Below are 22,935 nucleotides of genomic sequence, written 5' to 3'. Positions count from 1 at the left end.
AGAGTGTGAGGGATTCAATACTCTGCATAGCATGGCCAGAGAAGGCCTTTCAGAAAAGGTGACTTTAAAACAATGATCTGAATGGTGATAAAGATCCAGTTATATGAGAATCAGGGAAAGTTCATGCAATGCATAGGGAGGAGTATGTACCAAGGTCCTGGGGCAAAAGAAGAGTTTGATACCTTCTCTGAATTGTCAGGAGGCAGTTTTGACTAGAGCAGAGTGAGTGACAAGATCTAGTTTATGTAAGGCTGTAGTAAGCCTGCTTAAGGAGTGTTAGCTTCAATAGTAACAGAAGGCTATTTAAGAATTTCAAGCAGAGAAGGGACATGATCTGATTTTTGCTTTAAAGCAGTGTCAAATAGATAGATCTTATGGTATTTAAATTATACCTAAGTATAGCTGTTAATTTTTAAAAAAGGAGATCAGGGGCTATTTTTCTCACTAATAGCACTTATTGTAAGTATTTGTATATTCATACAAATAACTCTCACAGACCAAAGTGTCATGCGTTCAAGGACCAAGTTTGATATGGTTCACCATTGTACCAACAGATAGCACTTAAGAGCTTTCAAAGTATATTTGCTGATTGGATTAGAGAATAAAACAGTGAGTGAATAATACAAGCAACTTGTAATCAAGTGCTAATTTATATGGTGCAATCTTCAACCCTACATATTACACCTTCCCAGGAGGATGAACCTGCTTCTAGAAGAAGATTTGTGTCTCTCATTACCAACCTGATAACTTGACTCACCACAATTACCATGCATTTCCCTATCAAAGCATCACCCAAATGAACAATTCCAATGGCACTAAAGGCAAAGCCAGGCTTCATCCAAATTGTGAGATAGATATTTGTCCTTGGCAGCCTTCCAACCCTCATTCTACTGCTTTTATCTTCCCTATAGGCAAACCACCTTTCCCATTTCTCACCCATAATCTACCATCAACTCAATGAAAGTCACTCAATGTATTCAATGTATCTTGTGTGTTTCCCTCTCTGTACAAAATACACTCTAACAATAGTATGATATGAAGGAAATCTCCACATAATATCTGAAAAATAAATGCTATGAAAGTAAGCCTTGAATATGCTTATTTCCAGCTCTCAATTATTCACACTGCCAGAAGGAAACTGATTTGCAGTATGTATAAATCAAAAGAGACATGATAATAATAAAGTCATCTGTATCTTTGGAGGACTGGGTTGTGTGGCTGTTCTCAAATCAGGGACAATCTGTGTTTGGATGCTAGTTGTACAACCAATGTCTATAAAAGATGGCCTTGAAGAATTAATCAAAGGTAGCTTACAAGGCCCTATGTGAATGGCTTAGGCACAAAGGTCATGTTTGGTTTCATACAGTTGCATTCAGATGTGGGCAATAGTGCACTAGATCAAACAAACAGATGTGATGTGATTGAGAAGTGATACAATTAATGAATTACAGCAGAACTTATAAATTGATATGAGTAGCTTCCCTCTCAAAGGAATAAATTCTGGAGATTATATCCATATTTCCAACAAATATTACCACTGTTACACAGAGGCAAATAGTCAAGTGCACTTAGAACATAGAAAGTGAGAAAGTAGAGTTCCTTTTTTTTAATTTATCTTTATTGTTGAAAGTATTAGAGATGTCCCCCTTTATCCCCATTGACCCTATCCACCCTATACCTGCCCCCCAGGCCTCCACCACACTATTATCTGTGTCCATGGGTTATGCATATCTACACTAATAAAAAAGGAACATGCAAATTAACTATCACTCCACCACTCCGCTACACCCACCAGCCAATCAGGAGTGAGTATGCAAATTAACCCAACTAAGATGGCAGCGGCCACGGAGCTGGAGCGAGCAGAAAGCTTGGGTTGCCCCCGGCGGTGGAGGAAGCTAAGCTTCCCTCCTGCCCTGGCCGGCCCTGGGCTCTGCTCAAGGCTACAAAGTTTCAATTATAGAAGATAAATAAATCCCAGATACCTGCTTCCAGCCTGCTCTGGCCTCCGCTCAATGAGGCGCTGAAAAAAAAAAAGAAAAAAAGGAGAGGCTGGGAGCTTGGGTTGCCAGGAGGCATGGCCAGCCTGAAAATGGTCATCAGCCCTTCACCTAGGCTGGCCAGGCACCCCAGAGGTATCCGCCCCCCCCGAAGGGGCTGTGGGCAGCCTGAAAATAGCCCTCAGCCCCTCACCCAGGCTGGCCACACTCCCATGGAGTGAGGGTCTCCACTGAGGGGCATGACCAGCCTGCAACAGCCATCAGCCCCTCACCCAGGCTGGCCAGGCACCCCAGCAGGACCCCAACCCTGATCGGGGACACCCTTCAGGGCAAACCAGCCAGCCCCCACCTGTGCACCAGGCTTCTATCTATACTAATAAAAGGGTAATATGCTAATTAGACTAGGAGACCTTCCAGGAGATCTTCCAGATGTTCTTCTGGACAAAGCCATGGCGGTGGGGCTGAGGTAGAGGCAGTTAGAGGCCAAGAGAGGAGAGCAGTTGGGAGTGATCAGGCTGATGGGGGGCAGGGCCATTGGGGGTAAGCAGACCAGCAGGGGAGCCAGTTGGGGGCAAGCAGGCCATCAGTGGGGGTCAGTTGGAGGTGATCAGGACAGCAGGGGGGGGCAATTTGGAGTGAGAAGGCCAGCAGGGGGGCAGTTGGGGGCAAGCGGGGGGGGGCAGTTGGGGGTGAGCACACTGGCACAGGAGGCAGTTGGGGGTGATCAGGCTGATGGCAGGGGGCAGTTTGGGGCAATCAGGCAGGCAGGCAGGTGAGTAGTTAGGAGCCAGCAGACCCAGATTGTGAGAGGGATGTCTGACTGCCAGTTTAGGCCCAATCCCTGTAAATCGGCAGTGGGACATCCTTCAAGGGGTCCCAGATTGGAGAGGGTGCAGGCCAGGCTGAGGAACACCCCCCCATGCATGAATTTTGTGCACGGGGCCACTAGTATCCATATGTGTTCTTTGGTTAATCTCTTCCCACCCCCACATTCCCTCTGAGATTAATCAGTCTATTCCATGCTTCTATATCTCTGGATCTATCTCTTGCCCTTTAAGACAGCATGGAGGGACCTGGAGAGCATTATGCTAAGCAAAATAAGCCAGTCAGAGAAAGATAAGTATCACATGATCTCACTCATATGTGGAATCTAATGAACAAAATAAACTGATGAACAAAACAGAGAAAGTAGAGTTTCAAATTACCCTAACTGTGAGCAGTAGGATTGCCTCCAACCTTTGTCTTCTCTCATCTCTTTTTTTTTCTACTCTATTTTTTAATTTATCTTTATTGTTGAAAGTATTACAGATGTCCCCCTTTGTCTCTCTTTAAACCCCTCCTACTCACCCCCAGGCCTTCACCACACTATTTGTGCCATGGGTCAAGCACACATGCATATGTTCTTTGTCTCTCATCTCTTTTAATCTCTCCTTCTGCACATAGTTTAATGAGCCAAGCAAAGGAAAAGATACCACTGTAATAGCTAAAAAAGCAACCATTGCAACCAAAGAGAGTTGGTGAAATGTAAGGAACACTATAATTGATAAGTTTAGTCTAAGCACACAAATATCATTGAGTATCTGATCATCACTTCTAGCTATTAAAATCCCTATAAAAATAACATGGGCTCAACAGAAATTTCACTTAGTACAGTATGGGATTTGGAACCTTGGAGTCTTTTAGCAATGATGTTGTGGCATATACGCATATATTTATTACACAGAAGGCATAGGAAGGCATGTAATAATAAATAAGGACAAAAGCTCATTGGCAGTCAACAATATTCAAGACACTATGTAATAATTGGGGCACAAAAAAAGGGATACACATTGGCCCTCTTACTACCTGGTAGAGATCACAGTAACAAATTTGATATCAATTTTTTCATCTTTATTTTACTAAATGTAATTATTCTGGAAGAATAAAATTTCAAGAGAGATGGTGAGATGAAGTGATAAAGTATGGGCCCTTTCTAGATAAAGGTTAAAAATGGCATGGTGTGATTAGCACATGAGGTCTATTGAAAGAAATGGTATGGATGAGGCCACGGGAGCATAAGATAACAGAAAATGGAAATCTTGAAGGCCAAGTCAAGATTTTCAGCTGTTAATATAACTACAGAAAGTAGGAAATCCTTGCAATGATTTGAGGAAAGGAATATTATACACTAACTGGTGTTTTAGGAAGGTAAATTTATTATATGAAGAATAAACTGGAGAAGTAAAGAATTGAAAGAGGGAGTACCAACTAGGAAGCTAGGAAAATAATCAAACCTACTTGTGCTTCAATACAGGTGCTTGTGCCTCACCCAGTGACTCAGTAAGCCTAAAGTGCCATTAATTAAAAGAAGGGATACAGGAAGAGGAAGAGATTTTGAGGGAATATAATATGAACAATAATAATGATTTAAAGACAAGGATCAGAGGAGGAGAGCCAGACCTTTGCCCTAATACAACCCTGCCTACCATTTGTCCTTTTTCTCCCAAATTGCTCATATCATCACATACCTATTGAAGGTTTGGTGGTCAGCTTTGCTGAATTAGTGTTTTTACTGAGGTTTTAGGGAGATTCAGGCTTCAATTTTCAAAATGTCATGGACTATGCTTGTCCACAACTACAACAGAATATACCAATATGTGAAAAAAAAAAAACATGTTTTAAAACAATAGAACAGAGGCAGAAGGAAGACTAAGAGGCAGACAGTTTTTGCTCCACAGCTAACAACTCTATCCTAACTTCCTTCTTTCTACTGTCGTTCTTCACCCTTTTATTTTTTTACCTATTTTATGTGCTTTGTGGTCGTTCCTTTTACGTTAGTCTTTTTACAGAGATTTGAGAGATATTTGGCATTTACATCCAAATCTGAGTTTGGTGTGTTAACACTTCAAAAAGAGAAATCTAGCAATTTTAATTTTTACAATATTGGGGGCATGAACTGTGGAATTTAGCAGTATTTGATATTTGATACAAAAATAAAATTCTTTTTCAAGATATCATAAATAGAAGGATGATGAAGAGTTAACAAACTCCCTCCTATTAGCAGAAACAACTCTTTTTGTATCCCCCTTTCTACTGCTCACCTCTTCCCTCTCTTCCTCTTCTACTTCCTTTAATGTTTCTTGGTCAGCTTTGCTGCATTAGTTTTTTTCAGAGTTTGGGGGAGAATCCAGTCTTGATTATCTCAATCTTGAGGCCTGTGGTTTGCTGCATTAAATGCTGGGCACCGGGACAATATTTAAGCCATAAAATTTGATTACATTACAAACAAGCAAAATGTTCACAAATGGGCCAGAGGGAAAAGAAGGACCAGAAGCCAGCCAACTCTTGCCCTTTAGCAACAAGTCTCTCTTTTCATCGTCCTAAATACATGTTATCTCATTTCTTTTTTCTACTACACTTCTGCTCTCTCCATTTTGTCCATGAGGCTATGTTAGTGCTTTCTGCCCGTATAGACAGATAAGCCTTCATGGCAGTCAGTAGCAGCTAGTGACGTGTAGGTCTTGCCTTGCAGAAGAATAGTCTGAGGCGATCTTCCCCTGGCTTGATTTGTGCTGCTATGGACACATTTCATCCCCCAAGAACAGCCAGGTTGATTCCAGTCTGAGGTGTGCCAGAACTCATTTCCAGGTATATTTGTCATAAACATTGGTTGACTGAAAAACTTCTAGGTATTCAGTAGTATGGTTTATGTGTGGTAGAAAGATGGGTGCAGAGCATGCCTATGAAGATATTTCTAAATTCAATGTTTGTTGGAGAGGAAGACACCCAAGTGGGAATATGTGGGGCTTATGTGGTAGAGTGAAGCCTCCTGAGAGTAAATTGAGGTGATTGGTAAGGTGAACTCGAGTTGGACCCTTCCTTTTAGTAACTCCACCAAGAGAAGGACAGTGAGGGAAAACCTTTCTGAAAAGGTGTGGCATGGTGTGTAAACAGACAGAAGTGCTGGATCTTACGCTGTAAGGAAGATGTGAGATTTCTGAGATATTTTATCTCCCTCCCTTTAACTAATTCTCCATTGTCATTTTAACTTACTCTATTAGGTAAACAGGGGTGAGATGTTTATCAAAGTGTAAGAGACACAAGAGATAGTGCATCCTAGTACATGCTGTGGCGGTTAACTTTGGAGACCAGGATGGTGGCAGAGCATTCTTAGCTCCTTTCTTTCAAGGAAGGGAGCTCCACTTTTCCAGCCCAGGCTCTTAAGATGTGGGAGAGCACCAGAGAGCCCTCTTTACCCTCACCAGCAAGGAGGTGGGAAGTTGGTCAATGTTTTTTATAAATACTTGTTAATTGACAAATATGGTTTGGCACAGTAAATTAATTAACGACATTTGCTAAAGTTTTGTCCTTGGCTCTTTATTTGTATACTAGAGGCCAGGTGCATGAAATTCGTACACAGGGGGTGGGGGGTCCCTCAGCCTAGCCTGCACCCTCTCCAATCTAGGACCCCTCAGGGGATGTCTGACTGCTGGTTTAGGCCTGATCTTGCAGTCAGACATCCCTCTCGCAATCCAAGACTGCTGGCTCCAAACAGCTCTCCTGCCTGCCTGCCTGATTGCCCCTAACTGCCTCTGCCTGTTGGCCTGATGCCCCTAACTGCTCCCCTGCTGGCCTGATCACCCCTAACTTCCCTCCCCTGCCAGCCTGATCACCCCTAACCACCTCTGCCTTGGCCCCTGCCACCGTGGTTTTGTCTGGAAGGATGTCTGGAAGATAACCAGTCTAATTAGCATATTACCCTTTTATTAGTATAAATATGTTTAGAGGGTAGGAGTGAGGAGTTGGGTAAGAGGCTTAAGCCCCCACTAGAGCCTGCGGTAGGTTTCATACACAAGCAAGCCTCTCTACTGATTACAGTGCAGGGGGAAGAAATGGGAGAAAACACTGAGTCTTAGTTTCTTTCATGAAGGAAGCCTTTGGAAGAAAACTCATCCTAACAAGTTAATATTAATTTTACAAATACTTTGTGATTATCTGAAAGGAGTTATGACTCTCAGTGATGCAAAATATTTGGCTTTTCCCAGTCTCTATTGACTCATATCCCACTTGTAAAAGGAAGAAGAAGCGAGCTGTAAGTAATAACTGAAAAAGCTATTTTGCTAAAATGGTTTCTAAGACTACCTTGTTGCCCATGTTAAAGAAATGTAAAATTAAAAGAAACAGAGGTAGGGGTGGTGACTAGAGAAGTACACAAGATGGGGGGGGGGTCCTGTATATTAGTTACATTCATGTGTTCAGTTTGTAAAAATTTATCAGGTTATATACTTAAAGATAGATACACTTTTCTATATGATTATTATACTTCAATAAAAACTTATAAAGCAAAAAAGAAAACGTTAGAGAACTAACAGGAATTATTAGCAATATGGATATATACATTTATCAAAATTCATTGAATGGTACATTTAAGACTCGGGGGATAGAAGAGGATGACAGCCAGTGTGTCTCAGTGGTTGAGTGTCAACCTATGAACTAGGAGTTCACAGTTTGATTCCCAGTCAGGGCATATTGCCAGGTTGCAGGCTCGATCCTCAGTCGGGGGTGAGCAGGAGGCAGTCAATCAATGATTCACTTTCATCATTGATGTTTCTATCTCTTTCCTTCTCCCTTCCTCTCTGAAATCAATAAAAGAATATATTCTTTAAAATACAGGGGGCAAGTGATATCTCATTGTGGTTTTGATTTTCATTTCCCACAAAGAGATATAACTCGCACCTGTCAGACTGGCTATTATCAATAAACCTAACAAACAACAGTGTTGGCAATAATTTGGAGAAAAGAGAACCCTCATGCACTGTTGGTAGGATTGTATATTGGTGCAGCCACTATGTAAAACAGTGTGGAGGTTCCTCAAAAAATAGAACTACCATATGACCCAAATATTCCACTTCTGGATATATGTCTGAAGAAATCCAAAACCCTAATTTGAAAAAAAAATACGCATCCTTATATTCATTGCAGCATTATTTACAATAGCCAAGATATGGAAGTAACCTAAGTGACCATCAATAGACAAATGGATAAAGAAGATTTGGTACATATGTACAATGGTATATTACTCATTCATAACAAAAAGTGAAATCTTGCCATTTGCAACAACATGGATGGACCTAGAGGACATTATGCAAAGTGAAATAAGTCAAAAAAGAAAGATAAATACCATATTATTTCACTTACAGGGGGAATTTTAAAAACAAAATAAACAAACAAAACAAACTCGTAGCTAGAGAATACAAATTGATGGTCTCCAGATGAGGTTGTAGGTTGAGGGGATGGATGATAAAGGGGAAGAGATTAAGAAACACAAATTAGCAGTTACAAAATAGTCACAGGGGTGTAAAGTACAGCTTAGGGAATATAGCCAATAACAGTATAATAATTATGTATGGTGCTGGGTGGGTACTAGACTTATCAAGGGGATTACTTTGTAAGTCATATAAATGTTGATCCACTATGTTGTACACCTGAAAGTAATATAATCCTATACGGGCAGTCTTCAGATTACATTGGACTCAACGTATGTCATTTCATGGTTGCATCGCCATCTCCCATTTACAGTATTTATAAAAAAAAAGTCCATAATTTCGATGTATGTACATATGTGCTTTATGTATTTTATTATTTATTTACCACAAGTAACGGTCAGGAATTATCTTTCTTCTAAATTTTTTTTTACTGTTTCACTTCATTACTGCTGCATATGTGCTCCATGTGAGTGACGTAGGTGCTTATTTAGGTGGGTTCTGACTTATGGCAAAAATCGCGTTACGTTGCACCATAGAAACTGATTGCTGACGTAACCCGAGGACCTACTGTATAATAAAAGGCTAATGTGCAAATCAACCAAACAGTGGAAAGACCAGTTGCTATGACACACACTGACCACCAGGGGGCAGATGTTCAACGCAGGAGCTGCCCCCTGGTGGTCAGTGCACTCCCACAGGGGGAGTGCTGCTCAGCCAGAAGCCAGGCTCATGGCTGGTGAGCGCAGCGGCAGTGGCAGGAGCCTCTCCTGCCTCCGCAGCTGCACTAAAGATCTCCGACTGATGGCTTAGCCTTAGGCCCACTCCCTGTCAGGAGTCGGACATCCCCTAAAGGCTCCCAGATTGTGAGAGGGTGCAGGCCAGGCTAAGGGACCTCCCCCACCCCAAGTGCACGAATTTCATGCACTGGCCCTCTAGTATTGTATATAAACTGTAACTGAAAATGTAAATACATATATATATATATATATATATATATATATATATATATATATATATATATATATATATACGCATTTTGTTGAATGTAATTTTTACTCAACAAAGAAGAAAAAAGAGAAGGAAGGAAGGAAGGGAGGGAGGAAACTGCAAACAAACATTGAATTCTAGTTAATGATCAGTGTGCAGAAGTTTTTTGCTGTGAAGTAAAGAAATGTTTACATAGGGGGGAAAGGACACATATGTAATACCTTAATCAAAAAGCAATTTTAGAAAAAGATTAAATGAGATAATGCATCTAATCACTATGTTGTACACCTGAAACTAACATAACATTGTATGTCAACTGTAATTGAAAGAAAAATAAATGGAATAAAAATATAACAATCCTAAAAAAAAAAGAAAATATCTGACTTCTGGATATGAGAAATGATCAACACTAATAAAAGAGAAAAATGGTAATTGGCGTACGACGATACCCTTTTCATTGGCTAATCAGGGCTATATGCAAATTAACTGCCAACTAAGATTGGCAGTTAACTGCCAACAAGATGGCGGTTAATTTGCAGATGTAGGCACAATGCAGGGAGGCGAAAGGGAAAGCAGGAAGAAGCCCCCTGCCACTGACAGTGATCGGAAACCCAGGGGGGAGCTAAGAGCTGGGGGGCAGGGCAAAGGCGGCCCTGGGGCCGCCTATGCCCTGCCCCCCAGCCATGATCGGAGAATCAGGTGCCTTTTCCGCCCTGGCCAGTGATAGCAGGAAGTAGGGGTGGAGCCAGCGATGGGAGCTGGGCACGGTCGAAGCTGGCAGTCCCAGGAGCTAGGGGTCCCTTGCCTGGGCCTAAAGCGAAGCCCACGATCATGGGGCCGCTGCAGCTGCAGGTCCCCACTGCCCGAGCCGGACGCCTCAGCCAGAGGCGTCAGGCCTAGGCAAGGGGCCGATCCTGTGATTGGAGGGTGATGGGGGTCAACGCCTGAGGGCTCCTAGTATGTGAGAGGGGGCAGGCTGGGCTGAGGGACACTCCCCCACACACACACCCAGTGCACGAATTTCGTGCACCAGGCCCCTAGTTTAATATAAAACTATAAATATAAGAAAATGCAAAATTGGCACAGGTAAATTGATGAATTGTGATTAATAACTATTAAATTTTATAAAAAGCAAAAAAATATTACAAGATGGTTATGACTGGGGTTAAGAGACCCTTAGAACAACTTTAATTTCAGTTAACTGCTAAGTTTGCATACTCTTCTTGCAAGCTAGATTTTTCCTCCTAAAAAAGATAAAAAAAAATTTTAAAAGCAAAAAAAAAAAAAAATCAAGAAAGAAAGAAATGTCTACAACTTACTTTGAAATGCATCCAAAACATGAAATGGATTGATAAATAAATAGAAAAATACTAATTGTAAAATATGAGAAGTAACTATATGGATGTTCACTGTACTGTTCTTTCAACTTTTCTGTATATTTGAAAACCTTATACTAAAATGTTGGGAAGGAGAATCTAAAGAAGGGAGGAAGAGTTTTCCTCATTTCTTTACGAATATAAATGTTGGCTTCAGCCCATTGAGGACTCAAATGCATCAGCAGTAATTAGCAAGAGACAGGTATCCGGCAAAAATAGTGCAATTCCTGGGAGAGGAGTCCTAGAAAATAGCAATGCCCAGTAGAACTGGTGGTGCCCAGGTGTAGATGGCTTGATGTGAACCTGAAGAGATTCCATCAGGAGGCTGAGGTAGCAGAGACACCAGACTGTAGCCAAAGCAAGAGAAGAAAATGGTGGGTGCTGTGAAGTAGATGTCAAGACTCATTTATATTAAACTGATAAGAACAGATACTACACTTGATCTTAGCCAAAAGGCTTAGAAGCGAGGGTGGGAGGGCAGGAGGGGGTGGGTAAGAGATCAACCGAAGGACTTGTATGCATGCATATAAGCATAACCAATGGACATAAGACACTGGGGGTGTAGGGGAGGCCAGGGGATTGTCAAGGGCGGGGGGGGGGGAGGAGACATATGTAATACTCTTTGTAATACTTTAAGCAATAAAAAAATAAAAATAAAAATAAAGGAAAAATAAAAATATATATATAAATTCTAAGATTAAAAAAAAAAGACTCATTTATACACACCTGTGAGACATACCTTGGGGTTTGTACCATCATATACAACCAAACAATCAGTTTTCCTCTTTGGTATTTCTATGTCACAAATGTTGAAAGTACTCCTCATTAGAATCTAAAGCAATCTTCTGTGTTTGGCATGTTAAGCTGAAGAAAATATTTCATTCCTCTAGTTGGGGTCAAACTTTTTCAATATTGTCCAGTTACATGAAGCATTGTATATGTACTCAATAAAGAAACCCTAATTATACAGGTAAATTAAACAAATCAAAACATCTTCTTGAAGTTGGCACATATGTGTGTCCTTGGCACAGCTACACTAAATAAACACACAGTCACTAAAACGAAAGAATGCATATCGTCTCCAGAATGCTTGTAGTTTCAGAGACATAGTACCTTAAGAATTAGTCCATATCCAGGGTTTTCTGTTTTTTGTTTGTCATTGTTGTTTTTATTGAGATATAATTGGCATATAACACTGTGTCCAGGGTTTTCTTCATTGTTATATTAAAGAGTGACCCTAGAGAAGGAACTTTCATTTCCCCCCTTCACATTCTAATCAACAGACACTGTACATAAAAACTCAACGTCCTATAATCATGATTCTTTTCTATCTCTTTTTAGGGTTTTACCGACATTTTGCTAGAAAGAGTCATGCATGGAGGAGCTAACATTACAGGATTCCAGATTGTCAACAATGAAAACCCTATGGTTCAGCAGTTCATACAGCGCTGGGTGAGGCTGGATGAAAGGGAATTCCCTGAAGCCAAGAATGCACCACTAAAGGTAATGTACCATAGAATGTAGACACCTTAGGCCAGCTTTTCAAAGCATCTCAGTATGGTCTTTATACATTTACAGCCATCCTGTGATCAAGTGGTCTTCCCTCAAAGTGTTTTAAGGATGCTAAAACACAACCGCAGGTCATGCTGCTGCATTTGAAAACTAAACTCCCAAATAAAAATACAATCAAAAAGTAGGTCTTTTTAAAACCCAGTGTTGGAGAATGTTAACTTAATTTTGTAATGAATTTCATTTATAATATGCTCATAACAATTTAAAATGTAATAAGAACCGGAGTCGGACAAAAGTTTGGAGCTGTGGGAATAGCTAAGGAAGATTGATAATCTGAAACAGAAAATTAGATTTTACATTATTTATGTGATTGTTTTGTGTTAATAAGTTTCATGAATTTCAGCACACTCAAGTGAGTTAGCCTCTAATACAGAGTATGTGTTGCCTATACATATATTGAACGGAAATGTTTTCCTGCCTGCAAAAAAAGTATCTTAAAAAATAATTAGATTACCTAAGTTGCTCATTTTTATGAAATCAAGAATATTAAAAGTAGAAAGCTATGCTTACAGTGTACATTTTTCTTTCTTTTTTTTTACAGTGTACATTTTTCATATGTGTTCCCCTAGGCTAGAAATTCTATTATTTAAAAATAGGGAACTAAAACAGATAAATTAGAGGAAAGTTATTCGTGTTACACAAAGTATCCTTCAAATGTATTTTTTTTTATTTTTAACTTGTTTTTTAAGTAACCATTCCCTCTGTGCATTGATTCAAGTATGAAACTAACCTTAGTTCTTCCTTCCTGATATAGTGAAAATATATATGTACTATGGCTGTGGGATTTCTGTGATCAAGTAAAGGGTCAAAGTATAGTGAAGACCCTTCTCTAAACAAGGAAAGATGGGGGAAGGGCATATTTCCTTTCTCATGATTTCAAGATACCCATCCTCAAATCCTCCCTGGCAAAACAGAATGAGGGAGAAAAATGGGGATACAGACCAGGAAATACATTCTGTATCACTAAGGCAGGTCCACCCTGAATGGGTCACATCAGAACATAATACTGGTAGGACCTTACTTTATGTAATTGGTATGCTCTAGAAAAGTTGGAGTTAAACATAATTTTTATTCATTTAATCCACTCACTAATTAAGTGGTATTCTGTGCTGTAGATATTATAGTATACATGCCATGTTTTTATAGGAAAGTCCCATTTCAAAACATTCTGTCCCATGGTCAAATCAGGTGTCCTCATATGTCTCTGTTAATATGGTCACAATCCCTACGATGAATCCTTTGTAGTCAATTTTTTTAAAGATAATTATTTTATATTTTTAGTTGAGACATTATTGGCATATAACATTTTAGTTTTAGGTATACAACATAATCATTTTCTATACGTGTATATTATTAAATGATTACCAACCACCTTAAATTTAGTTAACATCTATCACCACCATAGTTACAATTCTTTTCTTATAATGTGAACTTTTAAGATTACTCCTTTAGCAACTTACAAAAATACAATACAGTACAGTCACCATGCCATGCATTACATCCCCAGGACTTATTTATCTCATAAGTGGAAGTTTGTACCCTTTGACCACTTCCACTAAGTTCCCTCATCCACCCCCACCCCCACCTCTGGCAACCACCCATCTGTTCTCTATTTTTATGAGTTCAGATTTTTTTAGATTCCACATATAAATAAGATCATACAGTATTTGTCATTGTCTAACTTATTTCACTTAGCATAGATCCTCAAGGTGCACTCATGTTGTTGTAAATAGCAGGATTTCCTTCTTTTTTATGAGTCAATAATATTTCAGAAATGGAATTGCTGGTTCATATGGTAGTTCTATTTTTAATTTCCTGAGGAAACTCCATACTATTTTCCATAATGACTGTACCAGTTTATGTTCACACCAACAATGCACAAGGGTTACCTTTTCTCCACATCCTTGCCAACACATGTTATTTTTGTCTTTTCTATAATACCATTCTAACAGGTATGAGGTTATATCTCATTGTGGTTTTAATTTGCATTTCCCTAATGATTCAAATATTTTCTATGTACAAAATCCATCCACTACATTCAGGCGAGCTCATACAAATTTAGGTTTTCATAAAACTGCCTATGCGCTGCTTTACCATCCTTATATTTAGCAGGTAATAGAGAAGAAATTTTTATTTATTCAATATTTAAGGGGGTACCTAAAATGTGTCAGGTACACAAAAAAGTGGACCAGGGTAAAAGTATGAAAAGCCTACTACAGAGTAATTTATGCCTCTTCAGAAGTTCTAGAAGTTGTACAAAAGAAAAGGAAAGCAATCTCAGCTCTGGTATGTATAATGTAAAGTTCTTCAAACCTGCTGAAAAAACCCGTTAAGGCTTACATGTAAAACTCTTCAAATTACTTAAGATAATGGAATATTTAAATAGATGGCTATAACTTTCATATTACTTTTGCTTAGTATTAGTCATTAAGAAACCTTTCTCTATATCAATCAGACAAAAGCCCACTTTTAAAAAATGATGTACAGCCCTAACCAGTTTGGCACAGTGGATAGAGCGTCGGCCTGCGGACTGAAGGGTCCCAGGTTTGATTCCGATCAAGGGCATGTACCTTGGTTGTGGTCACACACCCAGTAGGGAGTGTGCAGGAGGCAACTGATTGATGTTTCTCTCTCATCAATGTTTCTAACTCTCTATCCCTCTCCCTCCCTCTCTGTAAAAAATCAATAAAATATATATTTAAAAATTTTTTTAAAAAAAATTATAATGATGTACAGCTAGGCCAGCATGGCTCAGTGGTTGAGTGTAGACCTATGAACCAGGAGGTTTGATTCCTGGTCAGGGCAGATGCCTGGATTGTGGGCTCGATCCCCATTGTGGGGCATGCAGAAGACAACCAATCAATGAGTCTCTCTCATCATTGATGTTTCTATCTCTCTCTCCCTCTTCCTTCCTCTCAGAATTATATATATATATATATATATATATATATATATATATATATATATATATATAGTGCAATTTTTTTACTAGGAAATACAATTATCTAGAGATTAAAACCCTGATGCCTAATTTATTCTATATGTTATGAATGTTTCCTCCGGGGGCTTTTTTTACATGCTCACACATTGGTAAGTAGAAGCTGAAACAGTAGAATATTAAATAGCTCTTCTGGCATGGCTTGGAAAGGCAGCTGGGGTAAAACCACCACCATGTTGGCTTTATGGAGTGCTAAGATGGGCAGACATAAAGATCTCTTTTTTTTTCATGAAAAGAACATATGCCCCCTATTATAGTCATACTTGATGTTTTGCTCCAGAAAGAACAGTGACATGAAAAAGTCAGAAAAGTAAATTGATAGTTGTAAAGATGACAATGAATTCACTCCCAATTGTATTTGGATGTACTATATATAATACAACACCCCCTAGAACATTTTGTTTCATTTTTGTAAAAAATTAACAGAATTATATATTCTACCAGTATTTGTCACCCTCTACAAAACAGGGGCCAGCTTATTGTAATCAAATGTTGGTTCATTTATCCACCATGTCAAATCGCAGATAATCCAATCCCTTGTTTTAAGTAACTGGCCTCAATTACAATAGATGCATACCATTATATCCAAGGAATAGAAAGTAAGGGTTCTTGCCTGAAAGAGGTAGCATCATGCATTATTGCCTGTGAATTATCAATGTTATCAGATTTAAAACTCAGTAACAATTGTAATTTTCTACAATCAAAAACCAGCCTTAGTTTTTGCTCCCCCCAGGAAACAAAAACTGATTTATTGCTGGCCAGGGGTCCTAGTTCACCAGAAATGTGGTCCAGACAGAAATGATTAATGTTTCCCTCCAAATTAATTTCAAGCTGTCTAACTTAGCTATTTTCATTTTTCCCTAAGTAAACACCAGATCTGAAATTCTATTAGAAATAGCAATAACCCAGTCTTGCTTTAGGGTATGCTGTTTCCTCTCCATTCTACATACACTATCCTTTAACTTAACATGTTTTTCTTTTTTTTTAAAGGATGTAACCTTTTAGTAGTCACTCACTCAATATGAAACACTGTATTGAGAACAAGAGAAAGATTCCCTGGAGCCATACGATCTAGTAATCTTAACATGTTGCACACGTGAGGTAGGAAAACATTATTCTAGAATGAATCAAAGTCGGCCTTGTCCAGAGAGATCTCTTGATTCAAATAATTAAAAGGGTGACTTTGTAAAGCAAGAGGTATGTATGAATAAAAATGATAAGAAAGAAGTCAAGTTTCAAGGGCATCATTTGTCAATGGTATCTTGTTTTCTATGCATCCATTTCAGTATACATCTGCGTTGACACACGATGCAATATTAGTCATAGCAGAGCTTTCCGCTATCTGAGGAGGCAGCGAGTGGATGTGTCCCGGAGAGGCAGTGCTGGAGACTGCTTAGCAAATCCTGCTGTGCCCTGGAGTCAAGGAATTGATATCGAGAGAGCTCTGAAAATGGTAATGACCACAAAAGATTATTGGGGTGGGGAAACTTATAAAGACACACACGAAAAATGAGACCTCAATCTTGAGAAAATACATACTAACAGGAATAGGATCAGAGTCTATAGAATGTCAGAGTGTGCAGAAGCTAAGCATTTATATTTGTTCATCAAAATCTAGAAATCCAAAACTAGAAGTTCCTCCCTTTAGCTTGAAAAATGGTAAATTTGGGACAAATGAATATTTAGTTCTGTGCCACACCATAGGTATTAAATCAAAACTCAGTACTGTCAAAAGTTGTGGGCTGGCATTATAAATGACTTCAAATATATCAAACTTTCCAGAAATATGTTACTGAGGAGAACTGAGATATTTTATATGAAGCTCCTACCTTCAAGGTGCACCATTGCAAAAGACAACATCCTCTATCTCATCAGACAAATGTTTACCCTGGATGGACTTTGGACTACATCAGTGTGATAGTATTTCTGTTGCCAAAAGAAGATTTATACTATTCTACATGGTGAAACACAGGAATATGATCCATTTCCAGGACTACTTAAGAGGCTTTCCCCAATGCCCCACCCCCCCGCCCTCAAAAAACGACTAAATAAAAATACAAGAAATCAATGGATAGACAGTCAAATAGGTCACTTGTTTTTGGTATGTACAGGGTAGGAGGTCATTTAAGGCTTCAAGCAGTGTTCTTTGAACAGATTCCATTATTTACACTAGGACCAGTATCACCCACTCATTGCAGTTTTCCAAGTAAGAGCTCTTCTCTGAATATTTTGATTTATGATACATGTGCCTACATGCATTAAAATGAGCCTTTGAGAGTACAAGACTTTCTTATTTCTACTTAATTGTCTTGATGTTTGAGACATCCAAATAAACAAAGAGATAGGCAATGGTTGGATAATTCTGTGCACAACCCAGCAACAAAGATTTTATAATGGCCTCATAACACATAATTTTGTGTAGTTGGCTCTCACTGCTGCCTTAAGTTTGCCAAGTTGGAAGCATTCAATCAAAAGGGGTTAGTAGCCCCTGTGTCTTTCTCCAAGAAAGAGATATGACTCATTCTTTCATCATGCATATTTTTATGTCATTATGTCAGTTCCCTAACAAATGCCCTAAGTGTCATTTTATGGAGGTAGCATAGCACAATTCTGAAGAGCAGTTAATTAAATTCAACCTTCGTAGCAGTTACAAGATTTGTATTGTCAGGTGAAACATAATGATGAGTGAAATATAAAACTCAGAGTGAATCAAAAGGAATTTTCAGCAACGAAACCTCAAGGGGCAAGTTCCAGCATCTCCAATTGACTCCCCACTTATGACACAAACAGCTACATAACCCAAATAGAAAACAGGCTACCAGAATGAAGAACAAGAAATTAACTTGATTAATAAAAAAAGATTAATTATACTATTGCACAAATAATTCCTACATGTCTAACTCACTGATAAAGTTCAAGCTATAAGCAAGGTGAGTAACCTTTCTCCCCAGGCCCTAATGATCAAACACTCAACCAAAAGAATTTGTCTAGCTGGCTCTCTTTGATTATCTCTTTCTATAGGCCAGCCTCTTCCTATTTCTCCAGAGGCTGGAAAGTATCAACCTTTTTCAATAGTGGATGATCCCTGGTGATAAATGCTCAGTAAAACTCCACTATTCAGAGGGACTTCAAGGGAGAATGATCTGAAATACTAAAAGGTTTTATTGTATTAAAAGAAATCTCATTTTATTTGGGTTAATTAAAAGTGAGAATGTGTGATATAAAAACATCCCTCATTGTGACTAGTGCATAGTTGTTGCTCAATAAATCAGTCACTTCCTTCACAGAAATCTGGTAAAAGCATTGCTTGATAGAGGTTCCCCTGGGGCCTGTTTCAGTGAATAAATAAGCACACTATTCATTCAGTAAATATTTATTGAGCACTAACAACCATGTATCAGGCTCCAAGTTAGTATGCAAACATGAAATAAGATGAGGGGAGCTCACATTTAAATAGTTAATGTGTAACCAAATGCTTTTAAAGAACTTAAAGCCACTTGCAAATTGCGTAATCATTCTCCTCACAATTGACATAGTAAAAAGATCTGCCTAAGCCCAGTCTACTGAAATATGTCACAATGTTAAGTCATTGAGATTTGTCCACTTGTTCAGTAAACATTTACTGGGCACCTGCTCTACCCCATTTGAGCTGAGAACACAGAAAAAGAATGTCTCTCATCTTGAGATGCTCCCAACATAGTAGGGATGGAAATACATAGATGATTAAAATGCTATTTTAAGTTTTACAGAGGTTGCAGTGGGAACCCAGAAGAGAAATACCTAATATAGACTGAGACAGGGGTGGGAAGAATTAAAGAAAAGACCCATGATAGGATGATGGGAAACTGTCACTTACATTCACATCCTTAAAAATAGACTTCTCTCTGAGTGGGAATCAATTTCTACTTCTGCTCATCAAAAGTTCTAATCATGGGGTATGAAATCTATTGGACATATCTAGATTGTTGTCCAATTTGTATATCATGTTTAAATAGGCTGGGTCTTTAGAAATATAGAATTTTAATGAGACTTGAAAAGTTTGCTATTTTCAGTAATGGAGAATTTCCTTAATAAGTTCCTATGCCAGTTTCTCTGTCCTGCCTATAGCCTCTCCTAGAATTCAATGTTCAAAATAGACTCTAAAGAACCATTCATAGATCACAGAATGCACCAGATTCACTCTACTACATAAGCAATTTCTATCTCAACAAAGGACCCTTTAACTTGAAGTGTGACATCACCCTCTCTGTAAGCCTAAGCTGACAATAGTGTTTAGGTTTGTTGGGTCAGTAGGACAATCATCATGTCTTCAGGAAGTCATTTTGGGGCATTTCTCCTTCAATAGGAATTCCAGTTTCCTATTGGTGTTGAACAAGTCCCCTTCACTTTAAAACAATGGTCCCTAATATTTGCCATCAATTTTCTCTTCTGCAGCACAAGCTTATTAGTACTTCTGATGTGCTTAACAGCATGTCACTTAAGACAAATAAGTGATGAAAAAGTATTCCAGTCCTGGCTGGTATTGCTCAGTGGTAGAGCATCAACCTGAGCACTGAAGAGTTTCTGGGTTCGATTCCCAGTCAAGGGCTTGTACCTGGGTTGCAGGTTCATTCCCCACCCCGGTCAAGGTGCATGCAGGAAGCAACCAATCGATGTGTCTCTTTCACATCAATGTCTCTCTCTCTCTCTCTCTCTCTCTCTCTCTCTCTCTCTCTCTCTCTCTCCTTCCCTCCCTCCCTCCCTCCTTCCCTTCCTCTCTATCTCTCGCCCCCTTCCACTTTCTCTAAAAATCAACAGAAAAATATCCTCAGGTGAGAATTAACAAAAAATAAAGAAAAAGTATTCCATTATTTCTTCCTAAGAAAATGAGACATATCTTTTTTCTTTAAAGCAAATTCCTTAACCCTTACTCACCAAATGAGCAATTCAAGGGTATAACAATATTGACATATCTATAGAGGGTCTTCATGTAGTATCGCTGAACTGTAAAGTAAGGAAATCTCTCCACCCAGCAGAGATGGTCTCTTAATAGTTAGTGCATAATACTGGGCCCAGATCCAGAAAAAATTGTGGCACAGGTGAATCTGCATTTGGCATCCCAAATAGGTTTCCAGACTGTTCCAGTATCTCTAGCTTGCTTATCTAGCATTCCATAATCCTGATTCCTTAGACTTAACCAATCTCATCAATGTAAAGATTATCCCTCCATGGCCTAGCTCTCTCCTACCTATCTACAGCTGGGCATAAATTAAATAAGAGGAAAACCTCACCTTGTTACCATGGCAGTTGGTGCTGGGGTCCAACCCCAGCAGGTCCAGGGTTTCCCAAAGGTGTAGACGGAGTCGGCGAAGAAGGAATGACACGGAGACAGCGTTCAGTTGATCAGCAGCCTAGCCAGGATCTCTAGCCAGGATCTCCAGCGAAGTTCTGGTCAGGATCTCCAGCGAAGTTCTGGTCAGGATCTCCAGCCAGGTTCTGAGTCCATGTTCTCTTGCTAGGTTCTCCAGCCAGGTTCTCCAGGTTCTCCAGCCAGGTTCTGTAGCCATGTCCCCTCGCTAGGTTCTCCAGCCAGGTTCTGTAGCCATGTTCTAGTCAGGTTCTCTTGCCATGTTCTATCCAGGTTCTGTAGCCAGGTTCTGTCTCTAGGTTCTTCAGCCAGGTTCTCTCGCTAGGTTCTGTTTCTAGGTTCTGTCTCCAGTTTCTGTCCAGGATCTTTTGCCATGTTCTCTCCAGCGAAGTTCTTCTGTCTCTAGGTTCTGTGTCTAGGTTCTGTGTCCTGTTGTGTTGTTACATCAGTATTTATACCAGTTGATTCCAATCCTATCAATCTCTATTCCAAAGGTTAGGGCATTTCTTATCTCCATTCCAGGGAGTAAAGATTATGTAGCTTAAGCATGATTGTTCGTAGTTAAAGTGATTAATTACTCGCCTGGCACTTAGTTAAGGGGTTTTATTCCCTCCCTAACTTCAGGGGAAACACATAGTGCCAAGAAGGTGAGAAAATCCCTACCTGGGGAAACAACCTTTCTCAGAGAGGTGACCTTGGTTACAAACATATTAAGAACAGTATGCCATATGTGCCAGGTCCCTTGAAATAGCAAGGATGGACCGGCTCCCTGCAAGTTGGTAAATATGTAACCTTCTCGAGAAATGGAACTAAGTTCACTTTGATTAATAATTATCAATATACTTGGCATGAATTGCAATGCTTACTACATATCAGCCACTGTTCTAAACATTACATATGTATAACTCATTTGATCCTCCCAACAACTCAAAAAGATAGGCACTTTTAGGATTTCACATTTTACAGACTAGGGCATTGACGTAAAAATGTATTAAGGACATACAGTTGATAAGTGATGAAACTAGGATATGAATTCAGGAGCTCTAGAGCCCTGTTATGAAACCAGTTTATGTTCAGATATTGGGAATACTAAGATAAGCCATAGCCCCAAAGGAACTTACAGTTTAGAAAAAGCATTACCCTTGTTAGGACTACTCTTCAGGCTACTCCTTTAAGAAGAGACTAATGGAAATTTCAGGCCCCTGAAAAAGTAGTGATAGGGCCCTCACTGTATCATCTAGGTAACTGCCTATCACAACTACTCAAAGCTTCATAATTACAAGGTATATCTAGAAAATACTGGGGAGAAAAATGAAGATCTGTCTAGACATGATCTGGTGGAAAAATGGCTCAATGATTCAAGGTAAAAGTTCTCCAAGACTCCAAGATCTGTCAGCAGACCTCATCCCAGGGACCTAGAAGGCAACAATGTGGTGCTCTTTTAAAGTTTTATATTTTCCTTTATACCAGGTGCAAGTACAGGGAATGACTGGAAACATCCAATTTGACACTTATGGACGTAGAACAAATTATACTATCGATGTGTATGAAATGAAAGTCACTGGTTCTCGAAAAGTAAGTAACCAAAACCCATATGTAAAGAAAATGTCTTTTAGAAAGGTGACAGCACCCAGATGCAAGAAAACAGGTCTTATAAAACATACAAAAAGCAAAGTTCCACCTATCATTTCTGCCTTTTTTATTCAGCGAAGAGTGTAGATATGATACAGAGTTGTCTTGTGAACAGTGTTCCATCTACACAGTTTAAAAGGAGTATTTCCCTCTGAGTCTGGTTCTGTTTGACTCAAGTGTTATTAACAGCTTCCTAAAATAAAGGAAAGGAGTCACAAATTTTACAGCATGTTTTTAGTTGAACAGAAACTGCCAAGGTACATACAGTTTTAGCAAAAGAACTGGAAAGTAGTTATCACTTTGTTTTGTCAACTTACCCACCAAAAGGACTTGGACAAAGAATCTTTCTCTTGAGCTAAATGTTATAATTATCACTTGGCTTCTATCACACTAATAGTTGAGTTAGGCATTAAGTGGAGATTTAGTAACCATCTGATAAAACCTGAGAACATAAAATATCTTGTGTCATTTCTACAGTATACTCACTGGTTTCCTGCCCCCACATCCCAGCTTTCCTACAGTTCAAAGCATATTAGTTTAAAGAAAAAAAAAAGGCTTATCATCCTACATGGGCTCAATTATTTTACAAAATGTCAGTAATGGTGATGTGGGCATAGGAACCCCCAGGATGAAGGATCAGCACATCCATGTGTGTGTTCGTGTTGGGGTCCTGGTGAGGGTGGAAGACAGAGGAAGACAGAACAACATCTGTTACCAGTGGGAGAGGTCTTTGTCCCCACCAATTGCTTGTGGGGGTGGATTTTTTGCCATATCCTGAGAA

General features: G+C 39.3%; 1 protein-coding gene and 1 non-coding gene across 2 annotated transcripts in view; one reads left to right on the top strand and one right to left on the bottom strand.

Moving 5' to 3' along the window:
• The window catches only part of LOC132225065 (glutamate receptor 3-like), a 347,385-nt gene that overhangs the window by 228,815 nt on the left and 95,635 nt on the right, over positions 1 to 22,935 (top strand). Inside the window, 4 exon segments of the mRNA XM_059680281.1 lie at positions 11,947 to 12,108; positions 16,462 to 16,504; positions 16,507 to 16,628; positions 21,993 to 22,097. Coding sequence (XP_059536264.1) covers positions 11,947 to 12,108; positions 16,462 to 16,504; positions 16,507 to 16,628; positions 21,993 to 22,097 — 432 coding nt within the window.
• LOC132225469 (U2 spliceosomal RNA) lies at positions 10,892 to 11,073 on the bottom strand. The gene has a single exon (XR_009450953.1). It is a non-coding gene; the product is annotated as a U2 spliceosomal RNA (small nuclear RNA).

Source organism: Myotis daubentonii, chromosome X (genome assembly GCF_963259705.1).
Source record: "Myotis daubentonii chromosome X, mMyoDau2.1, whole genome shotgun sequence".
Lineage (NCBI taxonomy): Eukaryota > Metazoa > Chordata > Mammalia > Chiroptera > Vespertilionidae > Myotis > Myotis daubentonii.
The sequence above is the reverse complement of the archived record's forward strand: the minus strand, read 5'-3'. Positions and strand labels throughout refer to the sequence as shown.